This window comes from Aethalodelphis obliquidens, unplaced genomic scaffold (genome assembly GCF_003676395.1).
Source record: "Aethalodelphis obliquidens isolate GAN/ISIS:26980383/991018 unplaced genomic scaffold, ASM367639v1 scaffold4, whole genome shotgun sequence".
NCBI lineage: Eukaryota > Metazoa > Chordata > Mammalia > Artiodactyla > Delphinidae > Aethalodelphis > Aethalodelphis obliquidens.
Window position 1 is genome coordinate 5,691,155 of NW_020837948.1, and position 19,714 is coordinate 5,710,868.

Consider the following 19,714-nt stretch of genomic DNA (forward strand, 5'->3'; position numbering starts at 1 on the left):
CCTCTCCCGTTGCGGAGCACAGGCTCCAGACACGCAGGCTCAGCGGCCATGGCTCATGGGCCCAGCCGCTCCGTGGCATGTGGGATCTTCTCAGACCGGGGCACGAACCCGTGTCCCCTGTATCGGCAGGTGGACTCTCAACCACTGCACCACCAGGGAAGCCCTGAGGGACTCTTATAATTCCAAAAATCTTATGATTTTATACTCAAGGTTTTCCTCAGTATAGTAGAATCATACCATATGCTGCTAGTTTGTTGAACAGTCACGAAATATTTCTAAAACTAAAAGCTCCTCAGGCAGTTCAATAATTTTAAGTATATAATATATACCTTCAATATCTGAAACTATTAGCATCTGAGGTTGAGATAGACCTTCTTGAAGGCTGTAGAAGTGGATTGTACTATCAAATGTTATGAAGCCAATTTTTGTCCTAGTGTTGCCAGGAAGCCTAAAAACAAATTCAGAAGAGTATTTTGTAGTTTTCCCATATACATATATACCTAAAATATCTGCAAAGAGTTAAATACAAATATCTACTTCTGTGTTATGAAAACTGCCCCAACATAAATGTTTTTAACCCGTGCAATGTTTAATCACCATGAAAGCATACACTACTCAAAAGAAAACACTATATATAAGTCAAACAATCAACAAAACCCAGCAATAATACAGCAATCCAAAACTCATTATACTATATAAAGTTATATCACTTAGGAAATGAGATATAAAAAATAGTGGAAAGTATATACAGAAGTTTGTAGATGATTTTAATTTATAAAAAATACTTCAAAAAAATTACCAAACACCAACTCTAAAATGTAATATAAATTTATGAACAGCATATCTTTAAAAAAACATTGCCCAAACCTCTTTTTATATTGTTTAATGCATTCATTTAAGATGATCAACAGAAAGATCTGTTTTTGAAGAACTTAAATATGTAGACCATAGTTTCATAAGGGGAAAGACAAACTAGTTTTCATTTTTGTTGTTCATGCTTGGGTGAGTCAGTGAACTCTCTCATCAACAGACAATCCCCATACATAACCTACAACATTAAAAATACAAATGCTGATAAGAACAAGAATGCCCTTCGCCAAGGTGAGGGAGTTAGTCCACTTCTGATGAGATTTGGTCCTACACATTCTCCCTTACACACAAGAGCACAATAGTATTTCATTACACTGAAAGGTCACATTAGCTTTTATGTGTTACACTAAGTATCTAAGAACCACTTAAAGTACAGTTATTTTAAGAGGCTTAAGAGATATGACCAGCAAATGCAATGTGTAGATACTGTTTAGATTCTTATTTCAACAAACCCACAGTAAAAAGACATTCTGGAGACAACCAGGAACAAAAATTGAACTGGGTATTATATCACATTATGGAATTATTGCTAATTTTGTTTGATGTGATTCTCATATTTTAGTTAGGGTTAAAAATAATTCCAAGTATTTCTAGGTAAATGATATACTGACTGACATTTGTAATAAAACACTCTAGGGAAAAAAGGGGGAAGGGCAGGGTTAGATGAGGCAAGAACAGCTGAATGCTAAAAATATTGAAGTTGAAGGATGGGTACCTGGAACTTCATTACATTCTTTCTATTTACTACATATTTGAAATTTTTCCATAATAAAAAGTTAAAATAAATTAATGTTTCTCAGAGAAAGTGAGGCCTAAAGTTATCTACTGATTTAAGTGGACTTTTAGAACATAATTACATGACTTTTAAAATATAGTTTGAAACTACTTATTCATTTTACAAACACCATTTATAATTTAACCTGAATTAAGATACTTACAAATCCAGATTGTCTAACAAACTCTGGCAAACTGAATTCAAGTATCCAGTTTCAACTGCATTGTGAGACACATCAAATACAAAAAGGTACACTGGAGGTTGAGGTGGTCGTAACTGAAGGAGAAAAAGGATCTCATTAAATACAATTAATAGAATTAAATTTAAACTTACCATTTGTTGTGTCTATATAGCAAAAGAATAAAATAAGCAGTATTTACAGATTAAGTGGAGACCACAATAAATAATAATACATTAAGAAAATAATATAGAAAGAAGTTTTCTTCAGATGCATACTTAGAAAAAGGACAATGAGGATATGATTATCATAGGTCAGAAGAGTATTTTTTTCTAGGACAGGAAGAGGAAGAAATGTGATCAGAAAGGTATTTATGAGCATCGGTAATGTTCAATTTCTTGACCTATGTGGTGCAACAGTGGTGCTATGATTATCTGGTAATCTATATATTTATATTTTATAGGCTTTTCCATATGTACATTATATTTCACAATTTAGGGAAATGTACAGCTCTGAAAATGACAAATCAAGTTAGCCTGAGCTGGTTATTTAATCAACACACTTCAGCCAAGTTCCAGAAAAATGTACAAGTATATTTTAAACTTCCAAGTTCAAAGATTTGTTTTCAATTCAGTAAAAAGCCGGGGCGGGGTGGGGAGGCAGGTACAAAATGGGAGATTGGGATTGACTGATATACACTACTGTGCATAAAATAGATAACTAATGAGCACCTACTGTTTAGCACAGGGAACCCTACGCAGTGATCTGTGGTGACCTAAATGGGAAGGAAATCTAAAAAAGAGGGGATATACGTATAACTGATTCACTTTGCTGTACAGCAGAAACTAACACAACATTGTAAAGCAACTATATTCCAATAAAAATTAATTTAAAAAAAAAAAGCTCGTCATGAAAGACAAGGAAAAGCTAAGGAACTGCCACAGATGAGAGCAGACTAAAGGAACAGAAACTAAATGCAATGTGGATTGAATCCTGGGACAGAGAAAGGATGTTAAGTGGAAAAACTAGTGAAATCCAAGTGAAGTCCGTAGTTTCATTCATAGTGTTGTGCTAGTGTTAATTTAAGCTTGATGACTGTCCTAGAGCTACATAAAATGTTTACATTAGGGGTAGCTGGGTGGACTCTTTGTGCTATTTTTGCCATCCTTATATAAGTCTAAAATTGTCTCAAAATAAAAAGTATTTTAAGTTTTCAATAAAAATAATAAAATAAAATAAAAAGCACCAAATAACCACAATCAGAACTCCACGTGTAGTATATTAACTTTTATATTATTTTGCACATATCACTTGCAAAATCCATAGAATCTGTTGCCCAAGAGGTAAGTCAGGAAGGAAGAAAACCTCTTGCTATAGGCAAATTTCCAAATTTAAAGGAAGCCATTTTTACAAAACCTGGGAGTTAAAGAAACCCAGGAAGGCCAATTCAAAAGAACAAATGCTTCTGATTTTTTGGTTTTAATTCAACAGAGGGACAGCTACACTACAGAAAGCAATCACCAGCCATTTAAGTGTCACAAAAATGTTTTCTACACTGAAATTTCTATGTGATGAAAAGAGACTGAATCTTCAAAATATCTATACTAAATGGCCCCAATTGACCAGATAGAGACTATTCCACAAAAATATACTAAAATAAAATATTAAAAGTTGGTATTAAATCTTATCTTCATATTCCCTTTCCTTAGAGGCAATTATTGCATGCGGAAAGGGAAATCAAATCAAAAATCCTAAATTTTTATGAGACCTCTAGCACCTGCTAAAGAAGATCTGGAAAGTCACCTAACTAAATTTGTTTCACATCCGTAAAACAGGATTAACAGCTTAAGAGTTATTTGTGATAATCAAAAATATATAAGTGCTTTATAATATGCATAGTGCTAGTTAAACATTAGGCATAATTATTATCTTTTCAAATGCAAGACCTCAGATATTCACACAAGTGTATAAAAGTAGTTGCAAAGATGATGTGCATCACATCATTATTTGTAACAGAAAAAACTGGAAGTGACCTAAAAGTAAGTATGATCCCAATAATATATTGCAAATTTCTGGATGGATGCCCAAGAAACATAAGTGGAACTTTACACTTTTACTTTTCAAACTTACCCTTATATATAAATTAACTACTTTTATAATGAACAAGGATAACTTTTATAAATTAAAAATATAAAATTTTGGTTAAAGGATTTTATATTTTATTTAAAACCAGGTATAATGAAATATTTGTGCTATATAAAAAATGAAAGTTTACCATGTATTCTGAAGGAGCCATAAACTCAATAGTAGCATTTTGAACTTCAGGTCTTCTATGAGGTTCTCCATAGACTCTGGTCAAAGGGTTGTACATGAATTCTTCAGGAACTATGTGAGTTAACAATATATAATGTTAAAACTGAAAGGATTAAGTTTAATATAGCTTGCGTTTGGCTGTTTTTTTTAATTTAGGAATTTATAAATAATTCAATATAGACTAAATATTAAGGGTTAAATACACTTTGTTTTTGAGTCCCATTCAATTCCCCTCCACACTGAATGGCACTAAGTGTGTTTTGCTTTTACAACCACAAGCACTATGATTTTTCTTTCCCTATCTTCTAATATCCTTTTTTCTCTTAATTCTTGGAAAGCTGCTTTCCTAAAGTAGTTTGAAAGGATGATAAAAATTCATTAAATGCCAATTATTTTCTTAAATGGAAGACTAAACTTTGTCTTAAATTTCACAGTGGTACATGGATAATAACATTTGACGTTATGAAATGTACAGACTCTGGTTGCCCCTAGAAAGCTATGGTAAAATACTTCAAAGGTTAAAGCCTAAGGGTATGGTGAGTTTCAATAGTTATAAGACCTCTATGGAATATCAGTTGCCTACTACCTATAAAACACTAGTGCTCAAAGAGTATTTTCTAAATTAACACATTTTTGACCAGAGACATATTACGGCCACAGGCGTTGGTTTCTGAAAAAATCCCCCCCTCATAATTATCATTTCATCTATCTTCCCAGGAACTGTGTAAAAATTCAAATTCCTATATATGCTAAAGGGTAAGCCATAGTTCATGAAATGGTCGGGGCTGCACACAAAAGTGACTTCAACCCTTATTGTAATTTAATTTCATATATTGAAGCATATATACATAAGATTTTAAAAGTGTACTAAACACTATAAATACATACATTTTCTACATTATTACAGAGTAAAAAGAATGCTCTTTTTCTACCCTCACTTCTTCTACTCTAAAAACACAAACAATAAAAACAGTTATAAAAAATCTCTCAAGTGTCCGCCTGCCGATGCAGGGGATATGGGTTCGTGCCCTGGTCTGGGAAGATCCCACATACCGCGGAGTGGCTGGGCCCATGAGCCATGGCCGCTGAGCCTGCACGTCCGGAGACTGTGCTCCGCAATGGGAGAGGCTACAACAGTGAGAGGCCCGCATACCGCAAAAAAAAAAAAAAAAAAAAAAAAAAAAATCTCTCAAGTTCCTCTATTTCCCAATGCTTAATGAAATTTCCTTCTAAACAGAGACCAAATTTTCATTGTGGGTAACGGCATGCCCTTTTTTTCTTCTCTAATCCTAATAGAATGTTGTTGGTTAGATGATATTCCTCAAATATAAATTGTGAAACAGTTACTGAAGAAGATCCCCTCCTCATCAGCTACTAAAAAAACTACATTCAACTAACCTTCTAGCACTGCCCACCTCCCTTCATACAGCAGTGAATGAAGCTAATGGCAGCTACTCTGTGGGCTTATTTTCTTTCACCCTAGAGAAAAGGCATGGGACAATTTCTAAATAAAAATATTTCTTAAATTACAGGCTTAAATAATACCATGAAATATGCCATTTATTATATACCCAACAGAATAAATGTAAAAAAGTGGTATCAAAGTAGTAGTATCACATTTTTTGCTTAAGAAGTATATTATTATTTATATATAAGTATAAATGCCTAGAAAATAGTTAAAAGAAGTTATATCTGAGTGAAAGGATTATGGGTAAATAAGACCGGGTTTTGTTTTGTTTTTTAACTTCACATTTGTGTTATCTGATTTCCCTACAATGCATGTAGAAATGTTTAAATGTTTAAAAAAAAAAAAACATACCATCATTGACTCGGTAACATAAGTTACATTTCCATCTCCTTTGATCAAGAAAGCTGACAAAAGGGTTGATGTATGTCCTGCATGAACGGCATCTCACAATTGTACTAGAGGTAACCACAGGCAATTGCTGAAAAAAAAGGACTAAATTATTAAAGACAATGATGATCATGTCTAAAGGTCAAGCACTTAATCCATACCTTCCAAATAAGTGTTGGGATATTATAATTTTAGAGAAAAAACTAGGGTAAAAAAATGTGTCCAAGCTGCCAAACAAAAAATTATGTAATGAAATGTACTGGTTCTTAAACCCTAGTGATTTTCCCCAGGACCATTCTCATTAAATTTTGCCTTTTAAAAAGTATTTATTTTCTCATTAAAAGTTTACATTGCAAAACCAACATAGTAAATTTACAACATATCTGTGAGATGAATGGTGAAGGAAGGATCAATATTCTAAAAAAATGACGAATTAAATCATTAGGAAGCTTCTTCATGTTATATTAACAGGCTACTAAGTTCTCATAAAAGAACTGTCACAAAGTAAGGTATGGTTAAATTATATTTAAATATTTTATTGGACTTCGCAATTATGCTCCTATTTAAAGTTTATCCTACGTTTTAAAAGATGTAAAGTTAAAGTCAAAAATCAGTAAAGGCAATACAATCCTATTACCAAAAGGAGGTTTGTATTGGGAAAGTCACTTCACTTATGGACTGATTCTCTCAACCCGTATGTGGTCACATGTCAAGGTCCCAGAGCCTTAGGACAAAAGTAGAAGGGCTTTTTTTCTTTTCTTCTTCTTTTTGGAAACAGCTTCTTAAAGCAACAGATTTTACTCCAAGAATGGAAGAACTGGGAGAATGGGTAAAGTATTTTAATGGGTAAACAATTTACAACTTGTTAAAATAGTATGGTTCATTTATTTATTTTCTTCAGTACCTCTATTCTATTCAGTACCTCCTGAATTTTTCAACATATGTTTATTTTATCTCTTTGTGAAAGCGTTTGATAATATTTTTGGCTGAAATACAAATAAAGGAATCGGCCAATGGTCAAATTCCTAAAGATAGCTCAAACAAATTCTTGCACTATTATAAAAAATTCCTTACCACCAAGATAATTTTCCACAAAACATTTACTTTCGCTAGTAAAACATACCACTAGGTCTTTAAAAGGATGAAGCAGCAGTCCCAAAGGAAGTTTGGCTTTATTCAGTAAGGCCTGAGTCTGAGGAATGCTAGTCAGTGTGCATCGGAATAACCTATATCAATGTAAAAATCATTTGTCAGTTATTACTATGACTATTTTTGGACAAAAATAAAAAGACTTAAAAGGTACACATTTTAACATTGGATCAGATTACAAATGAAGTATTTCAATAGGCCCTCACAAATCTTATCCTTTTTAAATATTTAAATCCTATTCAGAAAGAAAGGGTGGACGGTTATAATCCCATTTTATATAACTAAAACAAATTTTCTTCTCAGCTTGTGCATAAGACAGCCTAGACTACCAAAGAACTTAGTTTTCTTTATATAAATCTAGATGGCACTGGAATTTAAAGGTGATGACCCAAATTTGCACATGCAAAGTTAAGCGTATTACTGGGACTTTCCCTGGTGGTCCAGTGGTAAAGAATTTGCCTTACAATGCAGGGGACACGGGTTCAATCCCTGGTCAGAAAACTAAGATCCAACACGCCTCAGGGCAACTAAGCCTGCGTGCCACAACTACTGAGCTCACGTACGCCTCAACTAGATCCTGCGTGCCACAAATACAGAGCCCATGCGCCCTGGAGCCTGCATGCCACTACAGAAGAGAAAAGCTACTCGCCACAACGAGAAGCCCGTGCACCACAACGAAGAGCCCGCGCACTGAAATGAAGGATCCTGCATGCCTCAAGGAAGATTCTGAGTACTGCAACTAAGACCCAATGCAGCCAAAAATAAATTAAATAAATAAATAAATAAATAATAAATCTTAAAAAAAAAGTTAAGTGTATTACTGAAAAGCTCAGTTTTACTGATGGTTTTAAAAAGACTATTTAAAAATAACAAAATTGGGCTTCCCAATTCTGGTGGCTCAGTAGTTAAGAATCCGCCTGCCAACGCAGGGAATATCCCACATGCCGCAGAGCAACTAAGCCCCTGTGCTACAACTACTGAGCCTGCGCTCTAGAGCCCGCGAGCCACAAATACTGAGCCCATGTGCCACAACTACTGAGCCCGTGTGCCACAACTACTGAGCCCGTATGCCACAACTACTGAAGCCCGTGCACCTAAAGCCTGTGCTCTGCAACAAAAGAAGCCACTGCGGTGAGAAGCCCGTGCGCCACAACGAAGAGTAGCCCCCGCTCACCACAACTAGAGAAAGCCCACATGTAGCAACGAAGACCGAACGCAGCCAAAAATAAAAATTAATTAATTAAAAAAAAAATTCAGGGACTTCCCTGGTGGTCCAGTGGTTAAGAATCCGCCTTCCAGGGGCTTCCCTGGTGGCGCAGTGGTTGAGAGTCTGCCTGCCAATGCAGGGGACACGGGTTCGAGCCCTGGTCTGGGAAGATCCCACATGCCACGGAGCAACTAGGCCCGTGAGCCATAACTACTGAGCCTGCACGTCTGGAGCTTGTGCTCCGCAACAAGAGAGGCAGTGACAGTGAGAGGCCCGCGCACCGCGATGAAGAGTGGCCCCCGTTCGCCGCAACTAAAGAAAGCCCATGAACAGAAACGAAGACCCAACACAGCCAAAATAAACAAATAAATAAATAATTTTTTTAAAAAAAGAATCCACCTTCCAATGCAGGGGACAATGGTTTGATCCCTGGTTGGGCAACTAAGATCCCACATACTGCAGGGCAACTAAGCCCATGTGCTCTGGAGCCCACACACCATAACTAGAGAGCCCACGCACTCTGGAGCCCGAGCGCTGCAACTACTGAGCCCACACGCTCTGGAGCCTGTGCACAACAACTAGAGAAGAGCCCCCACACCGCAACGAAAGATCCCACATGCCACAACAAAGATCCCACATGCTGCAATTAAGACCCAATGCAGCCAAATAAATAATAAATTTTTAAAATAAATAAAAATAACAAAATTCAGTTTATCAGAAAGTCTTCATATACACTTAAACTCACAATCAATTTTAAGAGAGAAAAGAGTATTATAATTATGTTGGTTATGAAAAACAATTTAAAATGAGAGCAAATAAAGGATTATATAGAATCAAGTCTCTGTCCTTTGGACTTTGAAAATATAATGTAATCACCATAATGATAATGAATATCATAGTCCCATTAGAGCTGATAAGAGTAGCTATCAGATCAGGGGTTACAACTCTATTTCTTTCTTTTTTTGTGGTACGCGGGCCTCCCACTGCTGTGGCCTCTCCCGTTGCGGAGCACAGGCTCCGGACGCGCAGGCTCAGCAGCCATGGCTCAAGGGCCCAACCGCTCCGCGGCATGTGGGATCTTCCCGGACCGGGACACGAACCTGCGTCCCCTGCATCGGCAGGCAGACTCTCAACCACTGTGCCACCGGGGAAGCCCTCTATTTCTTGACTTAGAATATTTCAAATATCAAGTAGGCAACTAACAAAGCGCTGTTTTCTGCATGCAGAACTACTTTCATAAATTAATACATTTGTATAGCTTGTTCGTAACACATGAAGCTCAAAAATAATCTGGAAGAATTTTAGAACAAGTAAAATGTCATATTTAATAAGAAGCACTGTTTGAAGCCTTACTCTGGGTTACAGTTGAGTTTCTGAATATCTTCATGCAAATTTGGAACAGGAGGCTGCAAAGGTGTCAATGGAAGCATGTTTCTTTCTTGAAGTAGATTGATAACCCATAGCCCCTCTGGATGTAGACTTAATCCACTCATGCTTGCAGGTAAATGATTAGCACCTAAAGGAGTCTAAAGATATATAATTTCAAAGTAAGTAGCCTTTATAATGTCTTCAGTTGAAAAGAGAAGAGTATAAGGACTTGGTTACTTAATTTCTCTCTAAATAACAACACTGTAATCTAGATTTCCTGGTCAATTTTTTGGTTCTGGAGATATGTAACAGGACAAAGGCCTTATGAAATATTTATTACCATTCTAACTGGTTAAAAATTTTCATTATACCTTCCTAAAATTTTTTCATGTGAATACAGTTTAAACTGAAGTGGAATACAGGTAAAAAAACAAAAACAAAAAGTATACCTGAGTAAATGCCTGTGGACCACTTGGATAATTCAAGGAAGAGGGTGGCATTCCTGTTGTACTAGGTGGTATTGTGTTCTGATAACCAGGTGGTAAGGAGGGATATGAATATCCAACACTTCGGCTCATTGTAGGATTCTTATTAGTAAGCTGTGGTGTTGCTAGAAACAAGGTAACTTTTAAGTTCTATTTAACACTCCAGAGTACTTTAAATCAACACACACATCCATTAAATTATAGAAATCATAACTCTAAAATCCTTTGGGTAATTTAATACTTTCATTCATCAATTTTGTAAAGTAAAACAAATAAACACTAGTAACAAAGTAAGAGCAATGATTAAAATCTAGCTAAAGTGGACTACAGCTGTAAACACACAAAAATAAGTTTAGTATAATTAATTTACTCTCATATCTCATATCATGTACTAAACTTTGTATTCAGACTAAAATTTAAGTCAAAACAACTTTAATTAAAACATACTAAATGTTCAACTGGATAAGTAAATTTAAATAGATTTAATTGAAAAAAATACTCTTCGGTCATAACATAATAATAATAAAGCCCATAATCCCAGTCCTAAAGGGGATAAAAACCTAACAAAAAATCTAAACACATGGAGATAAAAAATGCTAACAGTAGGTATCATTGTGTGACATAATTATGAAGTTTTCTTCTTTGTTTCCTACAAGGAACACATACTTAAAAAAACAAAAAAACTTTCATAGCATCTCACCCAAGAAGCCACCGCCTTCAATTTCATCATAACTATTGTGAACCACCATAGATCCATTATTGGTATTTGGTATAATACCTAAGAAGGAAGTTTATTAACAATATTTAAATTAGAACCATTATTATAATTTTTGCAAGATTTGAGCTAACGTTTAAAATTTATGATAACTTTCCAAATGACAAATAGTTTAAACCACAATCCAGGAAATGTTAAATGTTGAAATAAAAATTTCAAACAATGTAAGATTTTAAATATACAAAATATATAAAAGTTTCAAATAACTTTATAAGCTTCCAAAAAGAATGGTACTTTGTGTAGTTTATAAAATTATATACTACCTGAAAGATTTTACTAGTTGTGAGAGCAGCATTAAAAACTTCTAAGGAGCAGTACGCACTAAAATAAGTCACCAAAATCAATACTATTTAAGGATGAAATAAATTTATGAGGATAAAAACCTTTTTAAAAAAATATGTAAGTAAGGGCTTCCCTGGTGGCGCAGTGGTTGAGAGTCCCCCTGCCGATGCAGGGGACATGGGTTCGTGCCCCGGTCCGGGAAGATCCCACGTGCCGTGGAGCGGCTAGGCCCGTGAGCCATGGCCACTGAGCCTGCACGTCCGGAGACTGTGCACAACGGGAGAGGCCACAACAGTGAGAGGCCCGCGTACCGCAAAAAAAAAAAAAAGTAAGTAAGTCAGCAAGAAAAACAAATATCGTATATTAACGCATATATGTGGAACCTAGAAAAACCAGTTTGCAGGGCAGAAATTGAGACACAAAGAACAAATGTATGGACACCAAGGGGGAAAGTGGCGAGGGGGGGGTATGAATTGGGAGATTGGGATTGACATGTATACACTGATGTGTATAAAATGGATGACTAATAAGAACCTGCTGTATAAAAAAATAAAATAAAACTCAAAAAAAATAGAACACAAGAAAAAAATTTTTAAAAATAAAAATATGGAACAGAGCAGAATCTAGAGTTAACTTTAAGGTGATATATATTAATTAGAACAATTGCTTTGGTCTAGCAAACAACCACTAAAATGAATAATAAAAATTTATCATTATGTACCTCTGCTATTTATTAGCTCTAATTTGTGTACAGAAGAAACTAAAATCAATGAATAGTATCAACCTCTAGCATCTAAGTATAAAGGTGCTAACTTTTAACAGTTTTAACACCAAATAGATAAGTTTAATGGTTTCATAAAGTTAGTAACTCCTTTCCAATTCTCAAGACCACCAGGTCTTTAGCCATGAGTTGATACAGAAAACCTTAGTAAAACTGTTTTGTAGAAACAAAAACATGGAGCATATTTTTAGTTGGTTAAAAGTTTAAATACTTATTGTAGCTTGATATTCAAAATTATCAGGTGGCAACCAGTGGGACACGGCTTTATCATTTTGTTACTCGTTGTTAACACCATTCTTTTCAAATTATACACAGGTCAGTTTCTTCCCTACTAACAATACTAAAAAAAGGAAATGGTAGAAGAAAATACAAAAATAATATTGATTATATTGAGTAGTAGGATATGGGCAGTGGTTTTTTCCCCTCCTCTTCTGTTTTCCTATTTCCAATCTTGTTGCAATGGTTATATTATGGCTAAAATCAAATTTCTTATTTTATAAAATATTTTGTTTAAATTAATAAACTTATATGTTAAAGTTACCTCTGAAGACAATGCTTTAAAACTATAAAACATCAAAATGTTTGTATATTTGACTTTTTATTTAGGCTCATAAATATTTGTTACATTTACAGTAGGAGTGGCAAGCAAAATACTGCTTCCATAAAAAAGGGCCAATGTATTAAAAGGATAGTTCTAACATCATGTCCAGAAAAGCAAAATTTCCTCTCTCGCCTCCCTCTCCCAAAAGACATGTAACTTTATAGCCATGATTTTTAAAATCTGCACAGCAACAAAAAAAGTCAACAGTGATCCCAAAAGCTATTCCACAGTCCAGAATGGGGCAGTGGAATACCGAGAAACTTTTTTAAACTCTAAATTCCTGAGGGGCATCCCTAACCAAAAAAACTAGATTTTCTGTTAGAATATGACTTGAATGCACAGAATTCAGATAATATTCATCTTTCCACCCTGAGTCAAAACTTTAGGACGCGACTTGGTTTTTGTCTTGCTTACCTTCTTGGTTGCTAGCTGAATTAAAGGTGGGCTGGGGCACAGCTCTATGTGTTGATTTCTGAGGCGTAAGGGCCCTCACTGGAGGTGGTGCTCCAGTTGGAGGGGGCCCAAGAGGAGCTCCTGGTTGAAAAGTGGTAGGCAGAGGTGGATTCACTAAGGGGGGTGCAGATCCTATGGAAACAGTGGTTTTTCACATGACACTTAAGAACTTAAGAAAAATGCCAAAACAGCCTTTTACCGAATCTAAGTAACTTCCAAGTCTATATTTCAACTACAAACCAAAAATTACTAGCAATAAGTTAACCTCCCAGATGAATGACTTTCTAATTTATATGCATACTTTACACATTTCCAAGTCTCTCCTACCATAATTCTTACCTGTCGATTATTAAAGCAGTATAAATATAAAGTCAGCATCAAATCACTTATACAGTAGATACAATGCCCTGTTTATTAATTAATTTTTCATTAACTGGTCACAGTTTCAACAGGCCACATCAAATATTCCAGTAGAAATTAACATTAATAAAAGTTTATGAATACCTATCAATATAGTCCATTCACTATCATCAATTAGGTTTAGAGTTAGCTTTCTAAAACTACAAACTATTGCGGTTATCCTAAATTTTCCAAGTTTTATTTCATTTTGCTTCATTTTTATTGGGGGTATAACCTGTTAAAATAGATAATAAATGTGTACACTGTTCAGTGTTTACCTAATAATAATTAAAAGTAGTTTACTTTCAATAATTGCTTAAATACTATATTAAGAACACTCCCTAGGCTTAAAAATCAGGAAATGATCCAAAGTTTACGTATAAACCTTATGAAACACTGATATCCAAGAGGTTTAAAAGTACCCATCAAACAAAACTAAGAAATGACATGGTATTTGTCCTTGTATCTACCAGTATCTCACTGCCTCAATTTCACCAATTTTCTATTAGAACAGTAAGTTCTGACTACTGTAAAAACATTGTCAGTTACCCTTGGGGAAATTCTTCTGTGTGACATGGAAAGTTCCAAAACCCACAACCACCTGTCCATTCAAATCAATAATACTGCTTCCACCTTCTCATTTGCTAAAGAGGAGGAACAAAGTCTATAAAGTAGATAAAATACTACTGATAATACTACTGATAAAATACATGTGATTTAATTTTTCATTACAAGACTTTTAATCCTCTGAATTTGTAAGTGAAATAGGTAATAAATTTTACATATAATATATTCTCCCTGTATTTTGTAAAACCCTGTATTTTGTAAAATCAAAGGAATAAAGATACCTAAATATGAAAAATTTCAATATGTTTCTTCAATACTGTTCAAATTCTCCAGGGCCAAATTGAAAAATGATCTCCCAACAAGACTAATCAGTGCCCTGTTGTCAAAGGTGAAGACAAAGATTACTGCCATGTAACTCCCTTATCAAAGAAGCACCCATACATATCTATGGCAATAGAGACAAGTCAAAGGAACAAAAGGGCAAGGTACATTTGCAACTCAGCATGAATAAGAATGTTTGATACATCTGGCCACAAAGATGTAACAACCTAATGTTTAACAGAATACAAGTGAGCTGATAGAGATTTTTCACAGCTTTAAGAGGAATATTGTTGAATCCAGAATAGGCTACATTTCATAAAATAGACATTATTTTTTCAAGTTGAATGACTCTTATTTAGAACACTAATAGTTAGAGTTTCAGAATCTGCCTTCTGAGATCCCTAAAACTAATTACATGCTAAAAGGTGTCCCATTAGAAAAAAAAAGTCAGAGAATTTTAATACGTGAATTAGAAATTTGCATAACTTAGATACAGTTTTTTTTTTTAAGATTTTTTTGATGTGGACCATTTTTAAAGTCTTTATTGAATCTGTTACAATATTGCTTCTGTTTTATGGGTTTTTTTGGTTTTTTGGCCGCAAGGAATGTGGGATCTTAGCTCCCTGACCAGGGATCGAACTGGCACCCCCTGCTTTGGAAGGCGAAGTCCCAACCACTGGACCACCAAGGAAATCCCTAGATACAGTTCTGAGATCAGACAATCAGGCACCTACTAACAATGATGAAAAAACAGAGGTAAAAACTGGGGAAGTTTTTTAGAGTTCTCATTAAGAAAAGAGAAGGGCAGTCATACATCTCTTGTAGGTTCATTTTATTAGTTTATGTATCTTTCTTTCCCCTTCTTTTATATAGAAACCTTCATAAGTTTTGGCACTTCCTTATGTCTCTTTCACCACATCTGTGCTGTAATCAAGGTGCTCTACCTGACGGCTTCTGTTATAGCCAAAAAAATATTTCAGATTATTGATCACGTGCTTTTTAATGAGAGGCTATACCTAATTTTAAATAGTACCTTTTCCCAACCTATTTTCTTGTGGCTTTGGGAAAATTATTCAAGCCTCACATTCCTTATCTGTAAAACATACTGCTGTAAAGATTAAATAAAATAAAACACATTAAAGTTTGGTAAAGTGCTGGAAAATAACAAACATTCAGTAAATGATACCTATATAAATGTTACCTAAAAATGTTACCTAAAATGTTACCTAAAATTCTATATAATAAATGTTACCTTAATAAAGAAGTGAATGTTCATTAACTTCAAGCGATTGATGCTCACTCATGGTGTCAAATGAATAAGAATAAGAGTAATCAGAAGGATTTTAGGTCTAACAATTATGGATCAGAAGATCTCTCCAAAGAAACTAAGTTTCTAGAAGCAGCCTTAATCTTTACAAGTCCAAAATGCATTCACCAGGGCCAGTGGCTAGTCAAGAGGCTAAGAAAAATAGTTTCAGCAGTTAACAAACTACAAAACTGATGAAGTGCATGTAGTATCTAGATGCAGAAATACATATGAATATAAAAAGGTAATGACTGATATTACTATTTCACTTGGAAACTTTTACTAGTTCATTTCCTTGAGGATGTCTGCTCAGCAGAATCAACCTGCAGATCCTAATACAGAATCTGAAATGCTTTTCAAAGTAACACTATTAATGTTGATAAGTGTTTAAGACAAATTTTAATATAAAAAAGGGAATAGTGAAACGGTTAAATGAACCTACTTTTGAACCGTATATGACCAAGCACTGAGGTTAAAAAACAAAATGATCAAAGTCAGTCCAAGAGTATATAGCTTTCTTCCCAAATTGATGTACAGATTCAGCACAATCCCTATCAAAATCACAGCTGTCTTTTTATTGCAAAAATTGACAAGCTAATCCTAAAATTCTTATGGAAATGCAAGGGACCTAGGACAGCCAAAACAATCTTGAAAGAAAACCTAAAAAGGTGGAGGAGTCAATCTTTACAATTCAAACCTTACTACAAAGCTACGCTAATCAAGATGTTTGGTACTAGTATAAAAATACACATATAGATCAATGGAACAGAATTCAGAGTACAGAAATAAACCCTACATTTATGATCAACTGATTTTCAACAAGGGTGTCAAGATCATTCAATGGGAGGAAGAACAGTCTTTCCATCAAATAGTCCTGGGACAACTGTATATCCACATGCACAAGAATGAAGCTGAATCCCTACCTACTAACACCATACACAAAAATTAACTCAAAATTGATCAAACACCTGAATGTAGGAGCTAAAGTTATAAAACTCCTAAAAAAAAACAGAGATAAATCTCTGTGCATTGCTTTCTGACCACAGATGTGCTCAATAATACTCCTCACTCCAAAAGTACTGTCTGTTTTCACCTGCCCCTCCAGATTCTCTGGTTTCTGGAGCCAAAAATTGTCCATGCCATAACAAATAGACAAGAAAAGCCTTAGATCAAGTCCAAAGAGAGCCCACAGGGATTAAGCTTCCCTAGAATACAAGATGGAAACCCATTAATAAAAGTAATGGCCAGTACTTAAGTGGTTCTGCATGCATACCTGAAACCCTGAAATATCATGGGTGACTCAAAGAAATTCAGAGGATACCTTCAAAGGAAAGAAGCAAAGCAGGAACAATCATGATTTTAAGTTGACCCAAAGGTTACAGAAGTAATCTATTTAAAGATTAACAATGATCAAAAAAATCAATAGCCTTCCATATGATTTTAAGGTTGAAATAGTCATTTAAAAACATTTAAACAAGCAAAATTTTCCCACCTCTACATTTTAAGCAGTCCTGTAAGAACTCTACCTGATTTTATTAAGTTGTTTTGAAGTGAAGCATCTCCAGAAGAAACATATTGAGGACTTGTCAAATTTGCATTCCCAGACATGGTCGGTTGGGATGACGCACGAGGACAATGGTTTGTCTGTGACGAATAGTTATATTGCCAATTCAAGGGTGGTGGTATGTTGGCTCCAGGAAGAAAGCTACCAGAAGGCATTGGTGTAGCAGCTGGGTTCTGAGAAGTAGGTAGTGGCATTTGGGGAACAGGACCACTACAGAGTGAAGGTGTCACTGGATCAGAAGCCACAGATGGTCTATAAACAGTCTGTCCAGGTCCCTGATAATTACTTAGTGGAGAAACAGTCTGGGAACCACCAGAGTTAGACTGTCCAGAGACTGGATTCAAAGTCTTTGCTGGTATTAGATGAGGGTAGGATCCTGAAAGCTGAGAATTATATCCTTGGCTCACTGACACTTGTGAAGACATCAGTGCATTTTGGACAGGACCTTCCAATAAGAAGAGGAAAAATTAGTTTTACAAACAAATAAAGCAATACTTTAAAAAATACAGTAAAACATATGGTGCTCTTACAACCCAACAATGAAAAGACAAATAACCTAATTAAAAATGACCAAAGAACAGATGAATGGATAAAGAAGATATGGCACATATATACAATGGAATATTACTCAGCCATAAAAAGAAACGAAATTGAGTTATTTGTAGTGAGGTGGATGGACCTACAATCTGTCATACAGAGTGAAGTAAGCCAGAAAGAGAAAAACAAATACCGTATGCTAACACATATATATGGAATATAAAAAAAAAAAAGAAAAAAATTGTTCTGATGAACCTAGGGGCAGGAGAGGAATAAAGACGCGATGTAGAGAATGGACTTGAGGACAAGGGAAGGGGGAAGGGTAAGCTGGGACAAAGTGAGAGAGTGGCGTGGACATATATACACTACCAAATGTAAAATCAATAGCTAGTGGGAAGCAGCCACATAACACAGGGAGATCAGCTCAGTGCCTTGTGACCACCTAGAGGGGTGGGATAGGAAGGGTGAGAGGGAGACGCAAGAGGGAAGAGATATGGGGATATATGTGTATGTATGGCTGATTCACTTTGTTATAAAGCAGAAACTAACACTCCATTGTAAAGCAATTATACGCCAATAAAGATGTTTAAAAAAAATGAGCAAAGGCTTTAAATAGCATTCAAATATATTTCCAAAGAGGTAAACAAATGGCTGGTAAGCACATGCAAAAATGTTCAACATTATTAGTCATTAGAGAACTGCAAATCAAAACCACAATGAGGGCTTCCCTGGTGGCGCAGTGGTTAAGAATCCGCCTGCCGATGCAGGGAACACGGGTTCGTGTCCCGGTTCAGGAAGATCCCACATGCCGCGGAGCAGCTGGGCCCGTGAGCCATGGCCGCTGAGCCTGCGCCTCCGGAGCCTGTGCTCCGCAACGGGAGAGGCCACAACAGTGAGAGGCCCGCGTACCGCAAAAAAAAAACAAAAAAAAACAAAAAAAAACACCACAATGAGGGTGGCGCAGTGGTTAAGAATCCGCCTGCCAATGCATGGGTTCGATCCCTGGTCCAGGAAGATCCAACATGCCACAGAGCAACTAAGCCTGTGCACCACAACTACTGAGCCTGTGCTCTAGACCCCACGAGCCACAACTACTGAAGCCCACATGCTGCAACTACTGAAGCCGGCACACCTAGAGCCCGTGCTCCACAACAAGAGAAGCCATTGCAACGAGAAGCCTGCACACCACAACGAAGAGTACCTCCCACTCACCACAACTAGAGAAAGCCCACGCGCAGCAACAAAGACCCAACGCAGCCAAGGAAAAAAAAAAAACACAGTGAGATACCACTCACACCAACTAGGACGGTTATAAAGAAAAAGCTGGAAAGTGACAACTGTTGACAAGGATTGGAGAAACTGGAAAGCTCATACATTGCTAGTGGAAATGTAAAACGGTACAACTACATTGGAAAATAGTTTGGCAGTTCTTCAAATGTTAAACATAGTTATATAATCCAGCAATTCCACTCCTAGTCTGCATAAAACCTTGTACACAAATGTTCATAACATCATTATTTGTAATATCCAAAAAGGAGAAACAACCCAAATGTCCATCAACTAATGAACAGATAAACAAAAGAGGCATAACCATACAATGGTATAATTTGGTCATAAAAAGGAATGAAGTACTGATGACATGCTATAATACAGATGAACCTTGAAAACTTTACTTTTTTTAAAGACTACTGAGATTATTAGTGTTTTTTTAACATTTTATGTTTGTTTATTTATTTATTGCATCAGGTCTTAGTTGTGGCTCGTGGGATCCTTCATTGTGGCACATGGGCTCCTCACTGCAGTGCACGGGCTTCTCTCTAGTTGTGGCACACGGGCTCCAGAGCGTGTGGGCTCTGTAGTTGCAGCACACAGGCTCTCTAGCTGTGGGTGTGGGCTCAGTAGTTGTGGCTCGCAGGCTTAGCTGCCTC

The 19,714-nt window shown here is 35.9% G+C and overlaps 1 protein-coding gene across 4 annotated transcripts in view; it reads right to left on the reverse strand.

Annotated features, from left to right (window-relative positions):
* Positions 1 to 19,714, reverse strand: part of SEC24A (SEC24 homolog A, COPII component) — a 63,200-nt gene that overhangs the window by 30,434 nt on the left and 13,052 nt on the right. For 2 of the 4 annotated variants that reach the window (XM_027097243.1, XM_027097276.1), the window contains exons 2-11: positions 17,212 to 17,694; positions 13,054 to 13,224; positions 10,901 to 10,978; positions 10,165 to 10,325; positions 9,701 to 9,873; positions 7,115 to 7,217; positions 5,956 to 6,082; positions 4,099 to 4,208; positions 1,809 to 1,921; positions 330 to 448 (exon numbers count right to left, since the gene is read on the reverse strand). In XM_027097243.1, the coding sequence (XP_026953044.1) occupies positions 330 to 448; positions 1,809 to 1,921; positions 4,099 to 4,208; positions 5,956 to 6,082; positions 7,115 to 7,217; positions 9,701 to 9,873; positions 10,165 to 10,325; positions 10,901 to 10,978; positions 13,054 to 13,224; positions 17,212 to 17,694 (1,638 nt within the window). The remainder of the gene's footprint in view (positions 1 to 329; positions 449 to 1,808; positions 1,922 to 4,098; positions 4,209 to 5,955; positions 6,083 to 7,114; positions 7,218 to 9,700; positions 9,874 to 10,164; positions 10,326 to 10,900; positions 10,979 to 13,053; positions 13,225 to 17,211; positions 17,695 to 19,714) is intronic. The other 2 variants (XM_027097254.1, XM_027097265.1) reach the window with 2 other exon arrangements.